Source organism: Hevea brasiliensis, unplaced genomic scaffold, assembly GCF_030052815.1.
Source record: "Hevea brasiliensis isolate MT/VB/25A 57/8 unplaced genomic scaffold, ASM3005281v1 Scaf7, whole genome shotgun sequence".
NCBI lineage: Eukaryota > Viridiplantae > Streptophyta > Magnoliopsida > Malpighiales > Euphorbiaceae > Hevea > Hevea brasiliensis.
In genome coordinates, this window is record NW_026615250.1 from 1184008 (window position 1) to 1205486 (window position 21479).

Below are 21479 nucleotides of genomic sequence, written 5' to 3' on the forward strand. Positions count from 1 at the left end.
AAGCTCATGCTTCGGTCATTATTTTTAATTTATATAACACTCTTAATTCATGTTTGAAAATACCAAATAAATTTGATTAAATAATTTTTAAACTTGTTAATATATTTCAACCTAAATTGCTTTAACATTTTCATTACTAAAACGACTCAATAAACAAAACAGTGTTTAATTTAATTAAGGTTAATTCCCTCTTCAAAAAAACTGATTTGATATTCAAACTCTTAAAATTATTAATATATGTATTTTTTTTTATTTTGAAAAATACATTAATCTATTTAAACCAGAGCTCATGATCAATGTGAATGCTGCTTGAATTTTTTTTTTTTTATTTGTTGTGTCAATATGATTCTTGGTGTGTTAAAAATGGCCGTTAGTTTTTTCCTTCGCAACTCTCTAAAGTTGAGAATGCCTTTATTCCCAGATGATCTGAAAGCTGTTGGTGATCATCAAACTCTGCTGAAAGAACAATGTGATTTGAAAACTTTGCATGTGATGGACAGGTGCCTACTGCTCATATTTCAATATTCCAATCATGTAACGATGGTAATCCACGAAAGAACAATGCATCTAGTTCCAGATATCCAAATTTTAAACATTTCATTTGACAATAAATTTAAGAAGAATAATAGATAAAACTGAAGATCAATGTTGTCACTAAGCTACCATAAATGTGGTACACCTTGAATATAGAGCGAAAATGAAGCGTATATCTACATCATAGAAATCCTATTCTAGATTTATTTAAAAATAACTTAATAAAATTTAATGTAACCTCAAAAAAGAGTTCACAACTCAAAGGGAACAGGGGTAGACAAGGCAAATGCCACAAAATGATAGTTATTAGTTAAACATTACTTCTACAACAGAACCTTGTACAACAATTACATGCGCAAAGCTCTGGCCATGATCCTATAATCTCCCTTTTTCTTCAAGGCTCTCCTTATTCTGAGGTATCCCTACTGCCTGCATGGCACCCCTAGATAACGATACTTCTTTCTTTTCGTGAATCGGATTGGCCCATGCTAATGACTTATTGGATACTCTTCTTCACAATTCCCTCAAGCATTCCATCATTCCCAAAACAACCTGAAATCATATCCAAGTTTTTTCCCTTTCAAAAATTTTATTAAAACATTAACTATTAATCGATAGGATACTCAAATTAGAACCATGTTGTCAAAGTAGTCAAGACTAGCTAAAGGTTTCTTTTTCAGGTCATTAAATTTCGATTAAAACTCGAACTCAATATATTATCATCAGAGACAACTCTAGTACCAATGAGTTAAAGCTTATTGATAACTAAGGGTATATTTTTTAATCAAGCATAATTCAAACTTTGTTGTTCCACCTTAGGAATGAAACTTTTAATCAGCTTCATCAGAGTTGGCATCAAAGATAGAAATACAGAATTCCAGGTGGGTGTGAATTCACTACGTTCTCCTTCTGCAGCCTCAATCAGTTTCATCAGAGTCGTCGTAAAAAATATACAAGTATGGGACTATTGGTGTGTGTTCACTATGTTCTACATCTGCAGCCTCACCAGTCAATCTAGGAGTGTTCCAACCCAACTACTGCATGTATACTTCATCATAGGCTTCAATGTTGAAACCTGAAGCAAGAAACAATTCCATCTCATTCACGAATCGTTCTGTTCTTGCTGCTAGAAAAGGCCTTGCTGCATCAGAGACTAGATTCTTGAACTCTCCTTGTTTTGTTTCAGGTGTTCTCATTGGATGAGATTGATCACCCCTGGCAAAAAGGAAAACAAGCTTTTGAGAAAGAGATATGTAAAATAATTAGCGTTATGCGCCAAACTTTAGTAGTCATCAAAAGAACTTAAAGAATGAGGAATCCAATTGTTACAATCTAGAGTTCATTTTCATCATTAACTTGCACATGAATAAACAAAAGGTAGGATAAGTAAAGAAAACACCTTCTCAAGAATGAATCAACCACACCAAGCATATGGTGTACAATAATTTCAACATCCTCTTCCTGCAAGCAGGCATGTCAGAAGATGAAAGTTAATCAATGATAGCCAACCAAAGCTAGAAGAAAGCTATATACATTAAATTAACATCCCAAATTATCAACAAACAAAAAAGAAAAAGAAAAAGAAAATCCAAAACAAAAACAGTGCAAGGCTTTTTGTAAACAGCATTACTATTATATGCATAAAGCCATAAACATTCTTCTATTTCCTGTATACACCGAAAAATACACAAAACCAAAACTTTAAATATTTATCCACATCCACAAAGTTTGAACTAGTGCCAAAGTAGCACATGAAAGAGTTGGAAGAGAATAATGCCTTTCAAACTCTGACATTAAAAAAAATAGAAAACTGATCTGAATTCAATGGAGTAAAGTAGGAAAAGACATACTTGATGCAACATAATTGATGCTATGTATAGCTCTATATGACTAAAATTATATGGTTTGAATAGTTTTTCACACGGTTATGCAGTCATCCACTAATGCCAGCTTAGTTATACAAGTTATTAATTTTGGTAAGATCTCCAATTTACCAGCAATGCAACTTTATTAATGGCATTTATCTGTTCTAATGAATAGAGTATCTTAATTTAATAATATAATCTCATATGTTAGAGCACCAAAATTCAGTGGGATGTCCAAGTTTGTATTTTGTAACAAGTAAAGGTCAAAGCATAGAAAAATCTCAATTAACAGATGGACCTGCAAAAGAGCCTGAATTTCTCTTCTCAACCAACTTTGCAGCCACCGATTTGGTTGAAGATACTTACGGGACTTCCAATATCGCAATGCGTTAACTATATTGCTCAAGATACCTAACTGAACACAAATTTATTGAAAAACATACATAGGTATTGATTTGTTGGGAAATAGCATTAAAAAACAAATATCTGTTTAATAAAACAAGAATAAAATGGGAAGTAGTAGAGAACCTGATTCAATATAATAGCATTTTAATATATACTTGTGAGCTTTTGAAAAGAAAGAACTGGGAAAAAAAAAGGGACATAAACTAAGTAAATAACCAATTTTAATATAGTGAAGGGTTGGAAGGAAAACAAGAATATAGAAATAGGTACCTAAGCTCAAAATTGTCATTTATATACTGCATTTGGAATGAACTTCCATCATATCCATAAATTATTGAAAGGTTTTCTGTCTGCAGAATAGCCAAACAATACCGCCATTAACAACAAATTTTACACAGAGACAACAACCCTGTAATCAATAAGGTAAAACAAAAGGCCTGCATTGTTATGTGAAGCTAAAGTGAAACATAAGTGGAATAAAGCAAACTTTGCACAAAGGACATTTTACAGAACAAGGTGCATGAGAATGCTTGCCAGCAACTACTTTAGTCTAATGCAAAATGCAACTGTAACAAAATTTATCTGCAATACAGGAATGAGAGGAACAAATGACCCACCATCATCTTGTATCATTCCCCAACCCTCTCCCTCCCTCCCCCCGCCCGCCCAACCCAAACATCACAAAAATATATATATATATAAAAAAAAAAAAAGCATGCACACACAAGCACTCATGGAAACACTGGTATCTGAAAAGCTTTGCCAATGAGGCTTATACAGAATTATAGTAAAATTGCTCAAATACCCACATTTAGTATGGATTCATAATGCACAATTACTATCATAAAGGTTTCGAATTGCTTTCTTTTCATATAATCCTTAACAATTCGTAAGCGCCTAATCACTACTAACCGAAATGAACACCGGAAATCAAGTAGAGGTTAAGCAACGAAAAGCACAAGAAGAAAGCTCTCATACAAATACCAAACGAGGAATTGGGTCAATAATAGACATATGAATTGTTAAGAAGAAGGAAAAATAAAAAGAAAGGGTACGGCTTTTGAGAGAAAATCAAGACAACGTACGGAGACAGGAATCGAGATAGGATTCTTGAAGGAAGGGATCGAGGCAAATGGGGCATGGATTGGAGTCCCGCGAAGGGGAAGAGTTGCTTTTAGCTTCATCTTGGTCCATTGTTTTTCTTGAACTCGCTAGATTTCTCCTTCCCACTCCAATACCGATTTCAACCATCCATGGAAATTATTATAAAATAAAAATTAATTAAATGTAAATATTTTTCATAAATATAAACATTTCTTTTAACATTTTACAATTTCAATCATAATTTTATTATTATTTAAAAAAAAAAAAAGACTTAGAGTAGAGAATTGAGAAAGTAAAACCTGGAATCGAAATATGCCAAATAAATTCTACATAGTTTAAAAAAAATTATGTCTGATGAACTTCACGTTGTTTAAAAAAAATACTATATTGCATGAAAAATCATCCATCTCGCAAAAATATAGATTTACTTTATTTATTTATTTATTTCAAATTATAAATATTTATAAATAGTAATTTATTTAATAACTTACTAATATATTTTTATTTGATATACATTGAAAAAGTAAAATTCATTAATTTGAATAATAATTTAGAATTATGAGTTATTTAATTTTTAATAGAATAATGTAAGTAAAGAACATATAAAAAAAAAATTTGACAAAATTTTTCTAAGTAAAACAAAATTTATTATTTTAATTATGTTAATTGTAATAGCTTAATTCATGTAAAAATAAAAAGTAAACATATCTTCATAAAACGAAAGATGTATAATTAAAATAAAAAATTTTATTTAATTTTTTTGAATATATCATCTACTCATCTTACTTCATTAAAAATTAAATAATTCATGTTATTAAATTTTTTTGGAACTAATAAATTTTATTTTTTTAATATATATTAAATTGGATGAATTAATAAATAAGTTATTACTTGTAATTTAAAATAAATAAAAAAATAATAAGTCTATTTTTATTTAACAGAGGGAGTAATATAAATATAATTATAGTAATATGTTTTATTTAATTTTTTAATATACTCTTCCTAACGTATCATTCACTCATATTACCCTATTAAAAATTAAATAATTTATGTTACTAAATTTTTCTTGAAATTAATAAATTTTATCTTTAACTCAACTCAACTCAACTAAGCCTTTATCCCAAAAATTTGGGGTCGGCTATATGGATTCGCTTTCTCCACTCTAAACGCTTTTGGGTTAAATCCTCATAAATTTGTAATACTTCTAGGTCATGCTGTACTACTCTCCTCCAAGTCAATTTAGGTCTACCCATTTTTTTCTTTCTATCCTCTAACCTAATATGCTCTACTTGTCTAACTGGAGCATCCGTATGTCTACGCTTCACATGACCAAACCACCTTAATCTTCCTTCTCTCAACTTATCCTCAATTGGTGCCACTCCTACCTTTTCTCTAATACTCTCATTACGGACTTTATCTAGTCTAGTATGGCTACTCATCCACCTTAACATTCTCATCTCTGCAACTCTTATCTTAGACGCATACGACTCCTTCAATGCCCAACACTCACTACCATGGTTATTCTTGAATTCATACCTACGCTTCAAATAGAAAATAAATCCAATCAGATCTAGCAGATACATTCTCTCGTCTGGCACAACCATAAGGAAAATGATAATTATCATTCAGGTTCATAGATAAATCAATTCAGAAAAAATTAGGAAATGTTTTACACCTTTGAAGCAAACGCATGGCACTTGAGAGGGCTGCCAAGGATGCTATACCATAGTCTTGCTTTTTGATTTCTTTACTAATAAAATGACTCAAACTTGGAACTTTATTCTCAACATAGTCCCCAAGGATTAAATGCTTCACAACATCACCTGCAATATCAAATGTAAGAATCGATACATATGAACAAACTGATGCAGATGCGATAATGCATTATGATAGGACACCAAAAGGAATGAAACAGTACTAGAAAACATTTCCATCAAGCCCAGTTGCATCTTCCTGTTGTATGTTCTAACAGACAAATGTCCAAACAACTACCATATTTATCTTGATGCTACTATTTTCCATTCAGTCCATTACAGAGAATAAAAGTATCCTTCATATACTATGGAATCAGGATGCAATTTCTAAATTCCTGCCTTAGAACTTGAAAGATAAAAGAAAACTGACCCCCAAATAACTTCTCCGCTGATTTAACAAGAACTTGACTAACTCGATTATTCGGAATGCTTGAAAGCTTAAAACAGTCTTCTGCAATAAATATCTGCCTTGCTCTAACCAGATCCACATCAGGCAATTGAAGTAGAATGCGACCAACTCGATTCAAAATCACTGGATCCCTAGCAAACCATCCTGGATGCAGAATCGATGCCAAAAGAATGAATCACCAAGTTAAAGCACTCAGAATTATTTAATTCTCGTGCAACTCTATCCAGTTGATTGGTAGAATAAAGAAATAGAACAGACAAACTGTCCCAATATCATTAAATAAAGCAACAGAGATTAGTAGCGTGTTGGTGCATTGTCGTGAATATTGAAGAAATGATGCTATTGATCAGGGAATACATAAAAATTTCAGGTTCAATGATCTATAAAAATACTCAAGTGTCCTGTCCACCCATAATTCAGAAGTTGCAGATGCTGCTTTGAACATGAATGTAGAATGAATAAAGATACAAAGAAATAATATTTTTGGTGAAACATTCTAATATCAGAAACCCACACAATAATTTGACCACCAGTTGGTTTATTTGGTCCAATAAATTCGTTCAAAATGAAGCCATAACAATGCTGGTTCCTTACCCTAAGTATCAAAACTCTGTGCCATGGGAATAACTCCAGCAGTAGAAACAGCATCATGTGAAGGTCGAAACCCCAAAATGCTGCAATATGACGCTGGAACTCTTACACTACCTCAAGTGTCAGTTCCTGCAGCCAAAATAATCTTTTTACTTTGATTGAGTTATGATAAACCAAGGCATGTGAAAAATCAATCTAGAGTAGAATATTCACCTAAGGAGAAGTCTACAAGCTTTGCACCTACTGCAACAGCAGACCCACTGGAAGATCCTCCGGGTACACGATCTGGAGCACAAGGATTTGTAGGTGTGCCATAATGTTTATTTGCCCCATTTAGACTGCCTCAAAACACAATTATTCAGTTACATAAGAAACAAGTATGACGTGAATGTTCAGGGAAGTTTTATCATGCAAAAGACGAACCACCTTGAAAAAATGCACGATGAATAATTAGAATTTAAATGGCACATCAGATTTGATATCAAATTAAACTAATGTCACACCATTTATATATATTCAACATTTTCACGGGCTTGCAATGCAATTTTGATTCAAGAATCACTCAAAAAGAGATGTCATCACTTCACATGCTCATTTACTGAAGTACATTGCATGCAGAATCTTAGCACAACAAATAATAAAAGAACTAAAAACAAGGGCGCAAACTGATTTTAGTTCATGACATTTGTTTAATTACAAGTAAGACAATAGCTAACAAATGAAAGAACTTTAAGGTCTCATGAAATTTTTACTCTATGAAATTTTTACTCTACTCACTGCTCTTATTCAATTTATCTGAGAAATGGTTCACAATTAAAAAATAAATAAATAAATAAACCCTCTGCCTCTGAGTATTTAAGAACAACACTTGTTTACCAATGAACTTTAGCTTAGTAGCAATGGTGCCTACACTTATGAGATCTAGAGTTCCAAAAGGTTGGAAGAAAATCAATAAAAATTAAAATTGAAATTAAAAAAGAGCAGGACCTGTTTCACATTCTCACCTATATGCCATTTCATCCATGACAGTTTTACCAACACATGTGGCTCCTCCTCTCAAGATAGCCAAAACAGCCGGAGGAGTAGATTTAGCAGCTGAATGGGTCCTTGCCCAGTCCGGATTGCCAAACCCAGTCACAAATCCATTCACATCGAAACTAATCCAAAAGTTCAACCCACAAAGGTAAACTAAACATTAAAACACAATAAGATGCAGATTCAAAAAATAAATAAATAAAAAGGAAAGCAAAATTTTTATTCCAATTCCAATTCCAATTCCAATTATCATCAAGAGCTGGAAGATTAGCCCAAAACAAGCATGAAAACGAGCATCGTCATTGAAAATATTCATGAATTCACTAAAAAAAGAGACGAATATTGAAGGAAACGAAAAAGAAACCAAGAAAAAAAAATTGAATTGAAGAGACTGACATATCTTTAACCGCAAAGGTAAGACCATTTAAGGGAAGTTCATGAGATGAACTCGGTTTGAGCACGAATTTCTCCATGAAAGCTCCATAATCCGAGCTTCTTGCCATGTTTGTTACTGCTCAGTGTGATTGTAGCCTCTGCCCCAAGTCCCAACGTTCTTAAACCGAAAAAGGATATTGGCCCCATAAATCAAACAACTGTATTCTGATGACCTTTCTGGCCATCTAATTTGGCTGCTTTAGTTGGCTTTATGGAGGGCAACGAGGGAATTTCAATATTTCCGTTCTATTTATCCATTACTTATTAATCAGTTAATCCTTCAGCGGCAGTGTGATTGGATAGAAAAATAACATGAAATAAAACTTTTTTATAATTAATTTTTGAATCATATCTAAATTTTTCCCCTTTCAAAAATTTTATTAAAACATTAAATTGAATCGATAAGACACTGAAATTAAAGCTATGTTGTCAAAGTAGTCAAGACTAGCTAAAGGTTTCTTTTTCAATTCCTCGAGTTTCGATTAAAACTCTAACTCAATACTTTATCATTAGAGACAACTCTAGTATCCGTGAGTTAAAATTTATTGATAACTAAAGGTATATTTTTTAATCAAGCATAATTCAAACTTTGTTGTTCCACATTAGGAATGAAACTTTTAATCAGCTTCATCAGAGTCGTCATCAAAGACAGAAATACAGGCTTCCAGTGGGTGTGAATTCACTACGTTCTCCTTCTGCAGCATCAATCAGTTTCACCAGAGTCGTCGTCAAAAATATACAAGTATGGGACTATTGGTGTGTGTTCACTATGTTCTACATCTGCACCCTCACCGGTCAATCTAGGAGTGTTCCAACCCAACTGCTGCATGTATACTTCATCTTAGGCTTCAATGTTTAAACCTGAAGCAAGAAACAATTCCAACTCATTCACGAATCGTTCTGTTCTTGCTGCTAGAAAAGGCCTTGCTGCATCAGAGACTAGATTCTTGAACTCTCCTTGTTTTGTTTCAGGTGTTCTCATTTGATGAGATTGATCACCCCTGGCAAAAAGGAAAGCAAGCTTTTGAGAAAGAGAAATGTATAATAATAGAGATATGTAAAATAATTAGAGTTATGCGCCAAACTTTCATACTCATCAAAAGAACTTAAAGAATGAGGAATCCAATTGTTACAATCTAGAGTTCATTTTCATCGTTAAGTTGCACATGAATAGTGGGATAAGTAAAGAAAATACCTTCTCAAGAATGAATCAACCACACCAAGTATATGGTGTACAATAATTTCAACATCCTCTTCCTGCATGCAAGCATGTCAGAAGATGAAAGTTTGTCAATGATAGCCAACCAGAGCTAAAAGATAGCTATAGACATTAAATTAACATCCCAAATTATGAACCAAGAAAAAAAAAAAAAGAAAATCCAAAACAAAAACAGTGCAAGGTTTTTTATAAACAACATTACTTTTATATGCATAAAGCCATAAACATTCTTCTATTTCCTGTATACATTAAAAAATACGCAAAACCAAAACTTTAAATATTTATCCACATCCACAAAGTTTGAATCAGTGCCAAAGTAGCACATGAAAGAGTTAGAAGAGAATAATGCCTTTCAAACTCTACTCAACTCAACTCAACTCAACTAAGCCTTTATTCAAAAAATTTGGAGTCGACTATATGAATTCTCTTTCTCTACTCTAAACGATTTTGGGTTAAATCCTCAGAAATGTGTAATACTTCTAGGTCATATTGTACTACTCTCATCCAAGTCAGTTTAGGTCTACTTCTTCTTTTCTTTCTATCATCTAACCTAATGTGCTCTACTTGTCTAACTGGAGTCTCCGTATATCTACACTTCACATGATCAAATCACCTTAATCTCCCTTCTCTCAACTTATCCTCAATTAATACAACTCCTACCTTTTCTCTAATACTCTCATTACGAACTTTATCTAATCTAATATAGCCACTCATTCACCTTAACATTCTCATCTCCACAACTCTTATCTTAGACACATACGACTCCTTCAGTGCCCAACACTCACTACCATATAACATGACCGATCGTATAGTTATACAGTAAAATTTTTCTTTCAACTTATTGGGAATCTTGTGATCACATAAAACTCCCATAATATATCTCCACTTCAATCATCCGGCTTTAATCATATGACTAACATCCTCCTCACATTCCCCATCTACTTGAAGGACTGAGCCGAGATATTTAAAGTGATTACTTTGGGATAGTATCACTCCATCCAAACTAACTCCTTCCCTATTACCAGTTCGGCCTTCACTGAACTTACAATGCATGTCTTCTGTCTTCGTTCTACTTAATTTAAAGCCTTTTGACTCTACAGTACTTCTTAAAAGCTCTAATTTTCTATTAACTCATTTTTGCATCTCATCTATCAGAACTATATCATTCGCAAACATCATGCACCAACAAATACTCTCTTGTATATGTTTCGTTAATTCATCTAAAACTAATATAAAAAGGTAAGAGCTTACAGCTGAACCTTAGTGTAATCCAAATGAGATAGGAAAATCTCGTGTTCCCTCCCACTATGCGCACAATAGTAATTGCTCCTTCATACATGTCTTTCAACACTTGTATGTACCTAATAGATACCTCCTTTTATTCTAACACTCTCCATAAGACATCTCTTGGAACACTATCATAAGCCTTTTCCAAATCGATAAAAATCATGTGTAAATCTTTCCTCGCATCTCTATATTTCTCCATCAAACTTCTAATTAGAAAGATCGCTTACATAGTTGAACGACCAAGCATGAAGCCAAATTGATTGGGAAAGATAAAAGTATCATGACGTAGTTGATGTTCCACAACTCTCTCCCATAACTTCATAGTATGGCTCATGAGTTTAATTCCCCTATAGTTTGAACAACTCTGTATATCTCCCTTATTTTTAAAAATAGGTACTAAAATACTTCTCCTCCATTCATCAAGCATTTTCTTTGAATTTAAAATCTTATTAAACAATTTAGTTAACCATGCCACTCCCATATCTCCCAAACACTTCAATGCCTTTCAAGCTCTGACATTAAAAAAAATAGAGAACTGGTCTGAATTCAATGGAGTAAAGTAGGAAAAGACATAGTTGATGCAGCATAATTGATGCTATGTAGCTCCATATGACTAAAAATTTTACGATTTGAACAGTTTTTCACATGGTTATGCAATCATCCACTAATGCCAGCTTAGTTATACAAATTATTAATTTTTGTAGGATCTCCAATTTACCAGCAATTCAACGTTATTAATAATATTTATCTGCTCTAATGAATAGAGTATCTTAATTTAATACTATAATCTCATATGTTAGAGCACCAAATTTCAGTGGGATGTCCAAGTTTATATTTTGTAATAAGTAAAGGTCAAAGCATAGAAAAATCTCAATTAACAGATGGACCTGCAAAAGAGCCTGAATTTCTCTTCTCAACCAACTTTGCAGCCACCGATTTGGTTGAAGATACTTACGGGACTTCCAATATCGCAATATGTTAACTATATTGCTCAAGATACCTGACTGAACACAAATTTACTGAAAAACATATATAGGTATTGATTTGTTGGGAAATAGCATTAAAAAACAAATATCAATTTAACAAAACAAGAATAAAATGGGAAGTAGTAGAGAACCTGGTTCAGTATAATAGCATTTTAATCTATACTTGTGAGCTTTTGAAAAGAAAGAACTGGAAAAAAAAGGAGAAGTAAACTAAGTAAACCGATTTTAATATAGTGAAGGTTTGAAAGGGAAAAACAAGAATATAGAAATAGGTACCTAAGCTCAAAACTATCATTTATATACTGCCTTTGGAATGAACTTCCATCGTATCCATAAATTATTGAAAGGTTTTCTGTCTGCAGAATAGTCAAACAATACCGTCATTAACAACAAATTTTACACAAAGACATCATTCCTATAATCAATAAGGCAAAGCAAAAAGCCTGCATTGTTATGTGAAGCTAAAGTGAAACATAAGTGGAACAAAGCAAACCTTGCACAAAGGACATTTTACAGAAGAAGGTGCATGAGAATGCTTGCCAGCAACTACTTTAGTCCAATTCAAAATGCAACTGTAACAAAATTTATCTGCAATACAAGAATAAGAGGAACAAATGACCCACCATCATCTTGCATCATTCCCCAACCCTCTCTGCCCCCGCCCACAAACCCAACAGCTCCGCTCCCCCCCCCACACCACAAAAATATATATGTAAAGAAAGCATGCACACACAAGCACTCATGAATACACTGGTAACTGAAAAGCTTTGCCAATACAAGCTCAAATGAGGTTTGTACAGAATTGTAGTAAAATTGCTCAAATACCCACATTTAGTATTGATTCATAATGCACAATTACTATCATAAAGGTTTCAAATTGCTTTCTTTTCATATAATCCTTAACAATTCTTAAGCGCCTAATCACTACTAACCGAAATGAACACCAAAAATCAAGTGGAGGTTAAACAACAAAAAGCACAAGAAGAGAGCTTTCATACAAATACCAAACAAGGAATTGGGTCAATAATAGACATATGAACTGTTAAGAAGAAGGAAAAACAAAAAGAAAATGTACGATTTTTGAGAGAAATCAAGAAAACGTACGGAAACAGGAATCAAGATAGGATTCTTGAAGGAAGGGACCGAGGCAGATGGGGCATGGATTGGAGTCCCGCGAAGAGGAAGAGTGATTCTCGTTGCTTTTAGCTTCATCTTGGTCCATTGTTTTTCTTGAACTCGCTAGATTTCTCCTTCTCACTCCAATGGCGACTTCAACCATCCATGGAAATTATTATAAAATAAAAATTAATTAAATGTAAATATTTTTAATAAATATAAACATTGCTTTTAACATTTTACAATTTCAATCATAATTTTATTATTTACTTTTCAAAAAGGGACTTAGAGCAGAGAATTGAGAAAGTAGAACCTGAAATCAAAATATGCCAAATAAATTCTACATAGTTTAAAAGAAATTACGTCAGATGAGCTTCACACTGTTTAAAAAAAAAATACTATGTGACATAAATAGTAATTTATTTAATAACTTACTAATATATTTTTATTTGATATACATTGAAAAAGTAAAATTCATTAATTTGAATAATAATTTAGAAATATGAGTTATTTAATTTTTAATAGAATAATGTAAATAAAGAACATATTAAAAAAAATTTCACAAAATTTTTCTAAGTAAAACAAAATTTATTATTTTAATTATGTTAATTATAATAGCTTAATTTATGTAAAAATAAAAAGTAAGCAAATCTTTATAAGATGAAAGATGTGTAATTAAAATAAAAAATTTTATTTAATCTTTTTTTAACATATCATCCACTCATATTACTCAATTAAAAATTAAATAATTTATGTTATTAAATTTTTTTCAGAACTAACAAATTTTATTTTTTTAATATATATTAAATTGGATAAGTTAGCAAATAAGTTACTACTTATAATTTAAAATAAATAAAAAATAATAATAAGTCTTTTTTTATTTAACAGATGGAGTAATATAAATATAATTAAAGTAATAAATTTTATTTAATTTTTTAATATACTCTTCCCAATATATCATTCATTCATATTACCCCATTAAAAATTAAATAATTTATGTTACTAAATTTTTTTTTGAAACTAATAAATTTTATTTTTTTTAATACATATCAAATTGGATAAGTTGATAAATAAATTATTACTTATAATTTAAAATAAATAAAAATAATAATAAGTCTATTTTTATTTAACGGATGGAGTAATATAAATATAATTAAAGTAATAAACTTTATTTAATTTTTTAATATACTCTCTATTCATATTGATTTATTAAAAATTAAATAAATTATAGTATTAAATTATTTTTAAAATTAATAAATTTTATTTTTCAATGCAAATTAAATAGAGACATAATAATAAATTAATAAATAAATTACTATTTTAAGATAAAAAGTGACCTATAATTTAAAATAGATGAAAAGAAAAAGTAAATTTATATTATATTTGTAATAAATTAATAAATAAATTATTATTTTTATTAATATTATAATCATCTTTAATATGTGAAATCTTGCATTTAAATTTTAATTATAAAAATAATATAAAAATAATAAAATAAATATCTTTCAATTTTTTTCATGGTAGGAATGGAATTGACATATCTATTTAGCGGTTCTATAATTTTCTCTAAAATTAAATTGTAAAATCATAAAATTAAGCTTCAATCAAAACTAAATTAAATTTCAATCATTCAATTTAATGATGAACCAAAAGAAAAATAAATGAATAACAAATTGCATCAACTTAGATTAACCAAAGACTTACATTTCTATATAATGATTCATACTAATGAAAACAAAGAGTAATTTAAGAGAGAGAGAAATAATAATTATTTAGGAGATTGGAATCAAATATATTATCTAAGAGCATGAGTAATATTCATTCCAATATTTTATATGCCATTTCTGGGAAAAAAAAACTTGTGTCAAACTATGGGCTTTAATTAATTTGAAGAACTAGGAAACTGCCACCTCCAACTAAGTTGATGATCTTTGACGAATACATAAACTTAGTGAAGTGATTAGTGAAAATTCTATTGGCAGTTCCAAATTCCGTTTGCATTATTACATGAATCCATCTTTTGAAGACTAATTTCAGATCATTAAAAAAAAAAGGCCTTGTAGCAATGCATATAAAAGAAGAACATCTTAAAGCAGTTCTTATCACCCCATATTTTTGTTCTCATCTCTACCACCAAAGGAAAAAAAAAAAAAAAAAAAAAGAAGCCACACAATTTCATTGTAATGGCTTGCAAACAGGAATCATTTTGAAGCATTAACCAAAATGACCCACCCACCAAGAAAAATTTAGCATCAGTACAATTTATTTCCCCATTTCTTTAATCTCCCCCCGCCCCTCTTATTCTTCTCACTTTCTCTCTTCTAATTTCTGTTTTATTTTATATGTATGTAAAGGGAGATAAGGAGAGAGCAATTTTTCCTTCTTGTCATATTCTGATAAAAACACACAAAACCAAAACTTTAAATATTTATCCACATCCACAAAGTTTGAACTAGTGCCAAAATAGCACACAAAAGAGTAGGCAGGGAATAATGCCTTTCAAACTCTGACATTAAAAAAAAAAGGAAAAAGAAAATTGATCTGAATTCAATGGAGTAAAGTAGGAAAAGACATTAGTTGATGCTACGTGCAGCTCCATATGACTAAAGACTATATGGTTTGAACAGTTTTTCCCACGGTTATGCAGCCATCCGCTAATGCCAGCTTAGTTATACAAGTTATTAATTTTAGTAAGATCTCCAATCTACCAGCAATGCAACATTATTAATGGCATTTATCTGCTCTAATGCATAGAGTATATAATTTGAATTATATAGTATCATATGATAGAGCACCAAATTTCAGTGGGATGTCCAAGTTTGTAATAAGTACAAGGGCAAAGCATGGAAAAATCTCATATTAACAGACGGACCTGCCAAAGAGCCTGAATTTCTCTTCTCAACCAACTTTGCAGCCACCAATTTGGTTGAAGATACTTGCGGGACTTCCAATATTGCAATGCATTAACTATATTGCTCAAGATACCTGACTGACCACAAAATTTAGTGAAAAACATACAAGGTATTGATTTGTTGGGAAATAGCATTAAACAACAAATGTCAGTTTAACAAACCAAGAATAAAAGGGGAAGTAGCAGAAAACCTGATTCAGTATAATAGCAATTTAATCTATATTTGTGAGCTTTTGCAAAGAAAGAACTGAAAAAAAAGGGAAGTAAACTAAGTAAATAACCGATTTTAATAAAGTGAAGAGACTTGGAAGGGAAACAACAAAGTCGTTGACAAAAGCAAGCCGTGGCCCCACCCCACTTTCATTGCCTATTTTTTCATTCCACTAACCACAAGATGAGAGAGAGAGAGAGAGAGAGAGAGAGAGAGAGAGAGTATGGTTCTGAATTGTTTAGTCAATTAATGCGATAAGAGAAAGTATGATAGTTGAAATTACATATCAGTAGTTTTTGTTGAACAGAAAATGCTAAGTGGCATGAAAGAGTTAACTGAGATTGAATCTCTGACCATTTTTTTGAGGCAAGATGACGAGGACCTGTGGATTCAGCAAGCTATCATTCTGAAATTGCAATCTGTCCTTGGAGAGTGTCATAAAGAGTTTCAACAACATTGAGCAGGAAGCCATCTGAACCATGTTTCGCCAATAATGAAATAGCTACAGGTACATCATCGTACATGCCTAGCGGTATGCTCACCTGTAGTTCAATATGATATTCACAGAAATACAATAATGCTCAAGTTTTATAAAATCCAAGGAAATTGTTTTTTCTTTTTTTTTTTTTATTCACATTAAAGACCAAGAGAGAACCTGGCAGAATCCTGATAATCCAGCAATGGAGAGCAAGCTAGAAGCCTCGGCACAAAAAATTTCCAGTGTAGTTGGATCTGTGTTTAGTTTTGGTGGACGTCCTGGTACTGTAGGGATAGCCAGGATACCAAAATCGTGCTCTTATATTGTTAGATATTAGACAAGCACATTAAAAATAATGAATCAAGCAAGTATGACACAGATGTTCTGCCTGCATTTTACTTAGCAGGTTTATAGATTTTTATATTTGACAACGGTGAGCCCATACGACACTGATACTACACAACTAAAACCTTATTAATCCCATTCTGAATTGAAATTGGTTCGAGCAAAGTTGACGTTAGCATATATATATGTCAATCCGCAAATAAAAACTATTTTCTTCTTTGCACAAGTGTTATGCTTCAAGTGTCTTAACTGCCTAAGCCCTTACAGGCAGATTTTCTTTATCATATCAAAAGCGATGCAAAATCCAGATATAGAAGATTAATCAACTTCCACAAGCATAATTTATGTAACCTAAAGATAAGCTTAAGGCCTTATTCTTTTGATGAAGAATTTTTGGGTTGTGGAGTAGCTGCAAGAGAGAGTACCTCAAGAAGACTTGTAAGGGTGGCATTTATTTCTGCCTTCACAGAGTAACAAATATCAATGATTTCTCCTGTTGTTTGAATAGCTTCCCACACTCGTTCTGATATTCCTGTACCCAAATCAGGTTTGACAGTAGTAACCCATTCACCATCGTTATTCTTGAATTCATACCTACGCTTCAAATAGAAAATAAATCCAATCAGATCTAGCAGATACATTCTCTCGTCTGGCACAACCATAAGGAAAATGATAATTATCATTCAGGTTCATAGATAAATCAATTCAGAAAAAATTAGGAAATGTTTTACACCTTTGAAGCAAACGCATGGCACTTGAGAGGGCTGCCAAGGATGCTATACCATAGTCTTGCTTTTTGATTTCTTTACTAATAAAATGACTCAAACTTGGAACTTTGTTCTCAACATAGTCCCCAAGGATTAAATGCTTCACAACATCACCTGCAATATCAAATGTAAGAAGCGATAAATATGAACAAACTGATGCAGATGCGATAATGCATTATGATAGGACACCAAAAGGAATGAAACAGTACTAGGAAACATTTCCATCAAGCCCAGTTGCATCTTCCTGTTGTATGTTCTAACTGAGAAATGTCCAAACAACTACCGTATTTATCTTGATGCTACTATTTCCCATTCAGTCCATTACAGAGAATAAAAGTATCCTTCATATACCATGGAATCAGGATGCAATTTCTAAATTCCTGCCTTAGAACTTGAAAGATAAAAGAAAACTGACCCCCAAATAACTTCTCCACTGATTTAACAATAACTTGACTAACTCGATTATTCGGAGTGCTTAAAAGCTGAAAACAGTCTTCTGCAATAAATATCTGCCTTGGTCTAACCAGATCCACATCAGGCAATTGAAGTAGAATGCGACCAACTCGATTCAAAATCACTGGATCCCTAGCAAACCATCCTGGATGAAGAATCGATGCCAAAAGAATGAATCACCAAGTTAAAGCACTCATAGAATTATTTAATTCTCCTGCAACTCTATCCAGTTGATTGGCAGAATAAAGAAATTGAACAGACAAACTGTCCCAATATCATTAAATAAAGCAACAGAGATTAGTAGCGTGTTGGTGCATTGTTGTGAATATTGAAGAAATGATGCTATTGATCAGGGAATACATAAAAATTTCAGATTCAATGATCTATAGAAATACTCAAGTGTCCTGTCCACCCATAATTCAGAAGTTGCAGATGCTGCTTTGAATGTGAATGTAGAATGAATAAAGATACAAAGAAATAATGTTTTTGGTGAAACACTCTAATATCAGAAACCCACACAATAATTTGACCACCAGTTGGTTTATTTGGTCCAATAAATTCATTCAAAATGAACCATAATAATGCTGGTTCCTTACCCACAGTATCAAAACTCTGTGCCATGGGAATAACTCCAGCAGTAGAAACAGCATCATTTGAAGGTCAAAACCCCAAAATGCTGCAATATGATGCTGGAACTCTTACACTTCCTCCAGTGTCAGTTCCTGCAGCCAAAATAATCTTTTTACTTTGATTGAGTTATGATAAACCAAGGCATATGAAAAATCAATCTAGAGTAGAATATTCACCTAAGGAGAAGTCTACAAGCTTTGCACCTACTGCAACAGCAGACCCACTGGAAGATCCTCCAGGTACACGATCTGGAGCACAAGGATTTGTAGGTGTGCCATAATGTTTATTTTCCCCATGTTGAAGTGGAGACGTGCCACGAAAGTTTTATGTGATCATAAGATTCCCAATAAGTTGAAAGGAAAATTTTACCGTACAGCCATACGACCGGCTATGTTATATGGTAGTGAGTGTTGGACACTGAAAAAGTCGTATGCGTCTAAGATAAGAGTTGCAGAAATGAGAATATTAAGGTGGATGAGTGGCCAAACTAGACTAGATAAAGTCCGTAATGAGAGTATTAGAGAAAAGGTAGGAGTGGTGCCAATTGAAGATAAGTTGAGAGAAGGGAGATTGAGCTGGTATGGTCATGTGAAGCGTAGACATACGGAGGCTCCAGTTAGACAAGTAGAACACATTAGGTTAGAGGATAGAAAAAAAAAAAGGGGTAGACCTAAATTGACTTGGAGGAGAGTAGTACAACATGACCTAGAAGCATTACGCATTTCTGAGGATTTAACTCAAAATCGTTTAGAGTGTAGAAAGCGAATCCATATAGCTGGCCCCAAATTTTTTGGATAAAGGCTTAGTTGAGTTAATTTGAGTTGAGTAGACTGCCTCAAAACACAATTATTCAGTTATATAAGAAACAAGTATGACGTGAATGTTCAGGGAAGTTTTATCATGCAAAAGATGAACCACCTTGAAAAAATGTACGATGAATAATTAGAATTTAAATGGCACATCAGATTTGATACCAAATTAAACTAATGTCACACCATTTATATATATTCAACATTTTCACGGGCTTGCGATGCAATTTTGATTCAAGAATCACTGAGAAAGAGATGTCATCACTTCACATGCTCATTTCCTGAAGTACATTGCATGCAGAATCTTAGCACAACAAATAATAAAAGAACTAAAAACAAGGGCACAAACTGCTTTTAGTTCATGACATTTGTTTAATCACAAGTAAGACAATAGCTAACAAATGAAAGAACTTTAAGGTCTCATGAAATTTTTACTTTACTCACTGCTCTTATTCAATTTATCTAAGAAATGGTTCACAATTAAAAAATAAATATATAAATAAACCCTCTGCCTCTGAGTATTTAAGAACAACACTTGTTTACCAATGAACTTTAGCTTAGTAGCAATGGTGCCTACACTTATGAGATCTAGAGTTCAAAAAGGTTGGAAGAAAATCAATAAAAATTAAAATTGAAATTAAAAAAGAACAGGACCTGTTTCACATTCTCACCTATATGCCATTTCATCCATGACAGTTTTACCAACACATGTGGCTCCTCCTCTCAAGATAGCCAAAACAGCCGGAGCAGTAGATGTAGCAGCTGAATGGGTCCTTGCCCAGTCCGGATTGCCAAACCCAGTCACAAATCCATTCACATCGAAACTAATCCAAAAGTTCAACCCACAAAGGTAAACTAAACATTAAAACACAATAAGATGCAGATTGAAAAAATAAATAAATAAAAAGGAAAGCAAAATTTTTATTCCAATTCCAATTCGAACCAAACCCAGTATCATCAAGAGCTGGAAGATGAGCCCAAAACAAGCATGAAAACAAGCATCGTAATTGAAAATATTCATGAATTCACTATAAAATAAGAGACGAATATTGAAGGAAACGAAAAAGAAACCAAGAAAAATAATTGAATTGAAGAGACTGACATATCTTTAACCGCAAAGGTAAGACCATTTAAGGGAAGTTCATGAGATGAAGAACTCGGTTTGAGCACGAATTTCTCCATGAAAGCTCCATAATCCGAGCTTCTTTCCATGTTTGTTACTGCTCAGTGTGATTGTGGTCTCTAACCCAAGTCCCTACGTTCTCAAACCGAAAAAGGATATTGGCCCCATAAATCAGATAACTGTATGCTGATGACCTTTTTGGCCGTCTAATTTGGGTGCTTTAGTTGGCTTTATGGAGGGCAACGAGGGAATTTCAGTATTTCCGTTCTATTTATCCATTCCTTATTTATCAGTTAATCCTTCAGCGGAAGTTTGATTGGATAGAAAAACAACATGAAATAAAACTTTTTTATAATTAATTTTTTTAAAAAATAAAAAGAATGTCAATTGAATTTCTATTTACAAAAATCATCTATCATTAAAAAGGAGAAATTTAAGTCAACATATAAAAAATTTCTGTGTGATCAAATTTTTTTAAATCGAAAGAGTATTAATTGATTTTTCCATTATGTAGAAATAAATTTGTTATTAAAAAAAGGGTAAACTAATTAAATTTACTGAGAGTTAAGTAATTTAAAAAAAAAATCAATTCATCTTTCATGTTTGCTACTACATCCGCTGCAGCTCTCTCTCATAGTTTTTTTCAGTGACTCTCCTCTATGTTTTTTATTTTTTTATATTTTTATAAGAGAGAGACTCTCCTCTGTATTTGATTTTTCTTTCAAGGCTTAGTCCTTCATTCCTGCCAAAGTAGTCAGTTGTCTCCTACCTCATCTAGGTGAGGACGACATCTTTTCTTACTAGGAGAGTGGCATCTTCCTCCTCACTTCCGAGTGGATTGTATATATGATTTTGTTAGTTTTTCTCTAAATACACGCAATGACTCATTAGAGAGAGTTTTTCACGTCAACTGTGCTATATTGACGATCTCCCAGCATTGGCTCTATAATATTGATTTTGGTGTATTTGATGGGAAGTTTTTTGGTTGTTAAGTTCTTGGAGGTCTACTTTG

At 32.3% G+C, this 21479-nt stretch overlaps 1 protein-coding gene, 1 non-coding gene and 1 pseudogene across 2 annotated transcripts; all 3 read right to left on the reverse strand.

Annotated features, from left to right (window-relative positions):
• Nucleotides 1-1289: 1289 nt before the first annotated feature.
• On the reverse strand, nt 1290-8971 carry LOC110662042 (amidase 1). The gene is made up of 8 exons (XR_009147019.1): nt 8094-8971; nt 7667-7819; nt 6876-7000; nt 6666-6791; nt 6033-6215; nt 5584-5731; nt 1934-1995; nt 1290-1749 (listed from the first exon to the last, which is right to left on the reverse strand). It is a non-coding gene; the product is annotated as an amidase 1 (transcript).
• A 2-nt stretch (nt 8972-8973) lies between these two features.
• LOC131169241 (uncharacterized) lies at nt 8974-12903 on the reverse strand. Its single transcript, XM_058142802.1, has 7 exons — nt 12729-12903; nt 12118-12212; nt 11901-11980; nt 11756-11811; nt 11526-11638; nt 9328-9389; nt 8974-9133 (listed from the first exon to the last, which is right to left on the reverse strand). Exons 1-7 carry the CDS (start codon nt 12901-12903, stop codon nt 8974-8976), a joined length of 741 nt encoding a protein of 246 aa, XP_057998785.1.
• LOC131177648 (amidase 1-like) lies at nt 12118-20651 on the reverse strand (annotated as a pseudogene).
• Between the last annotated feature and the right edge of the window lie 828 nt (nt 20652-21479).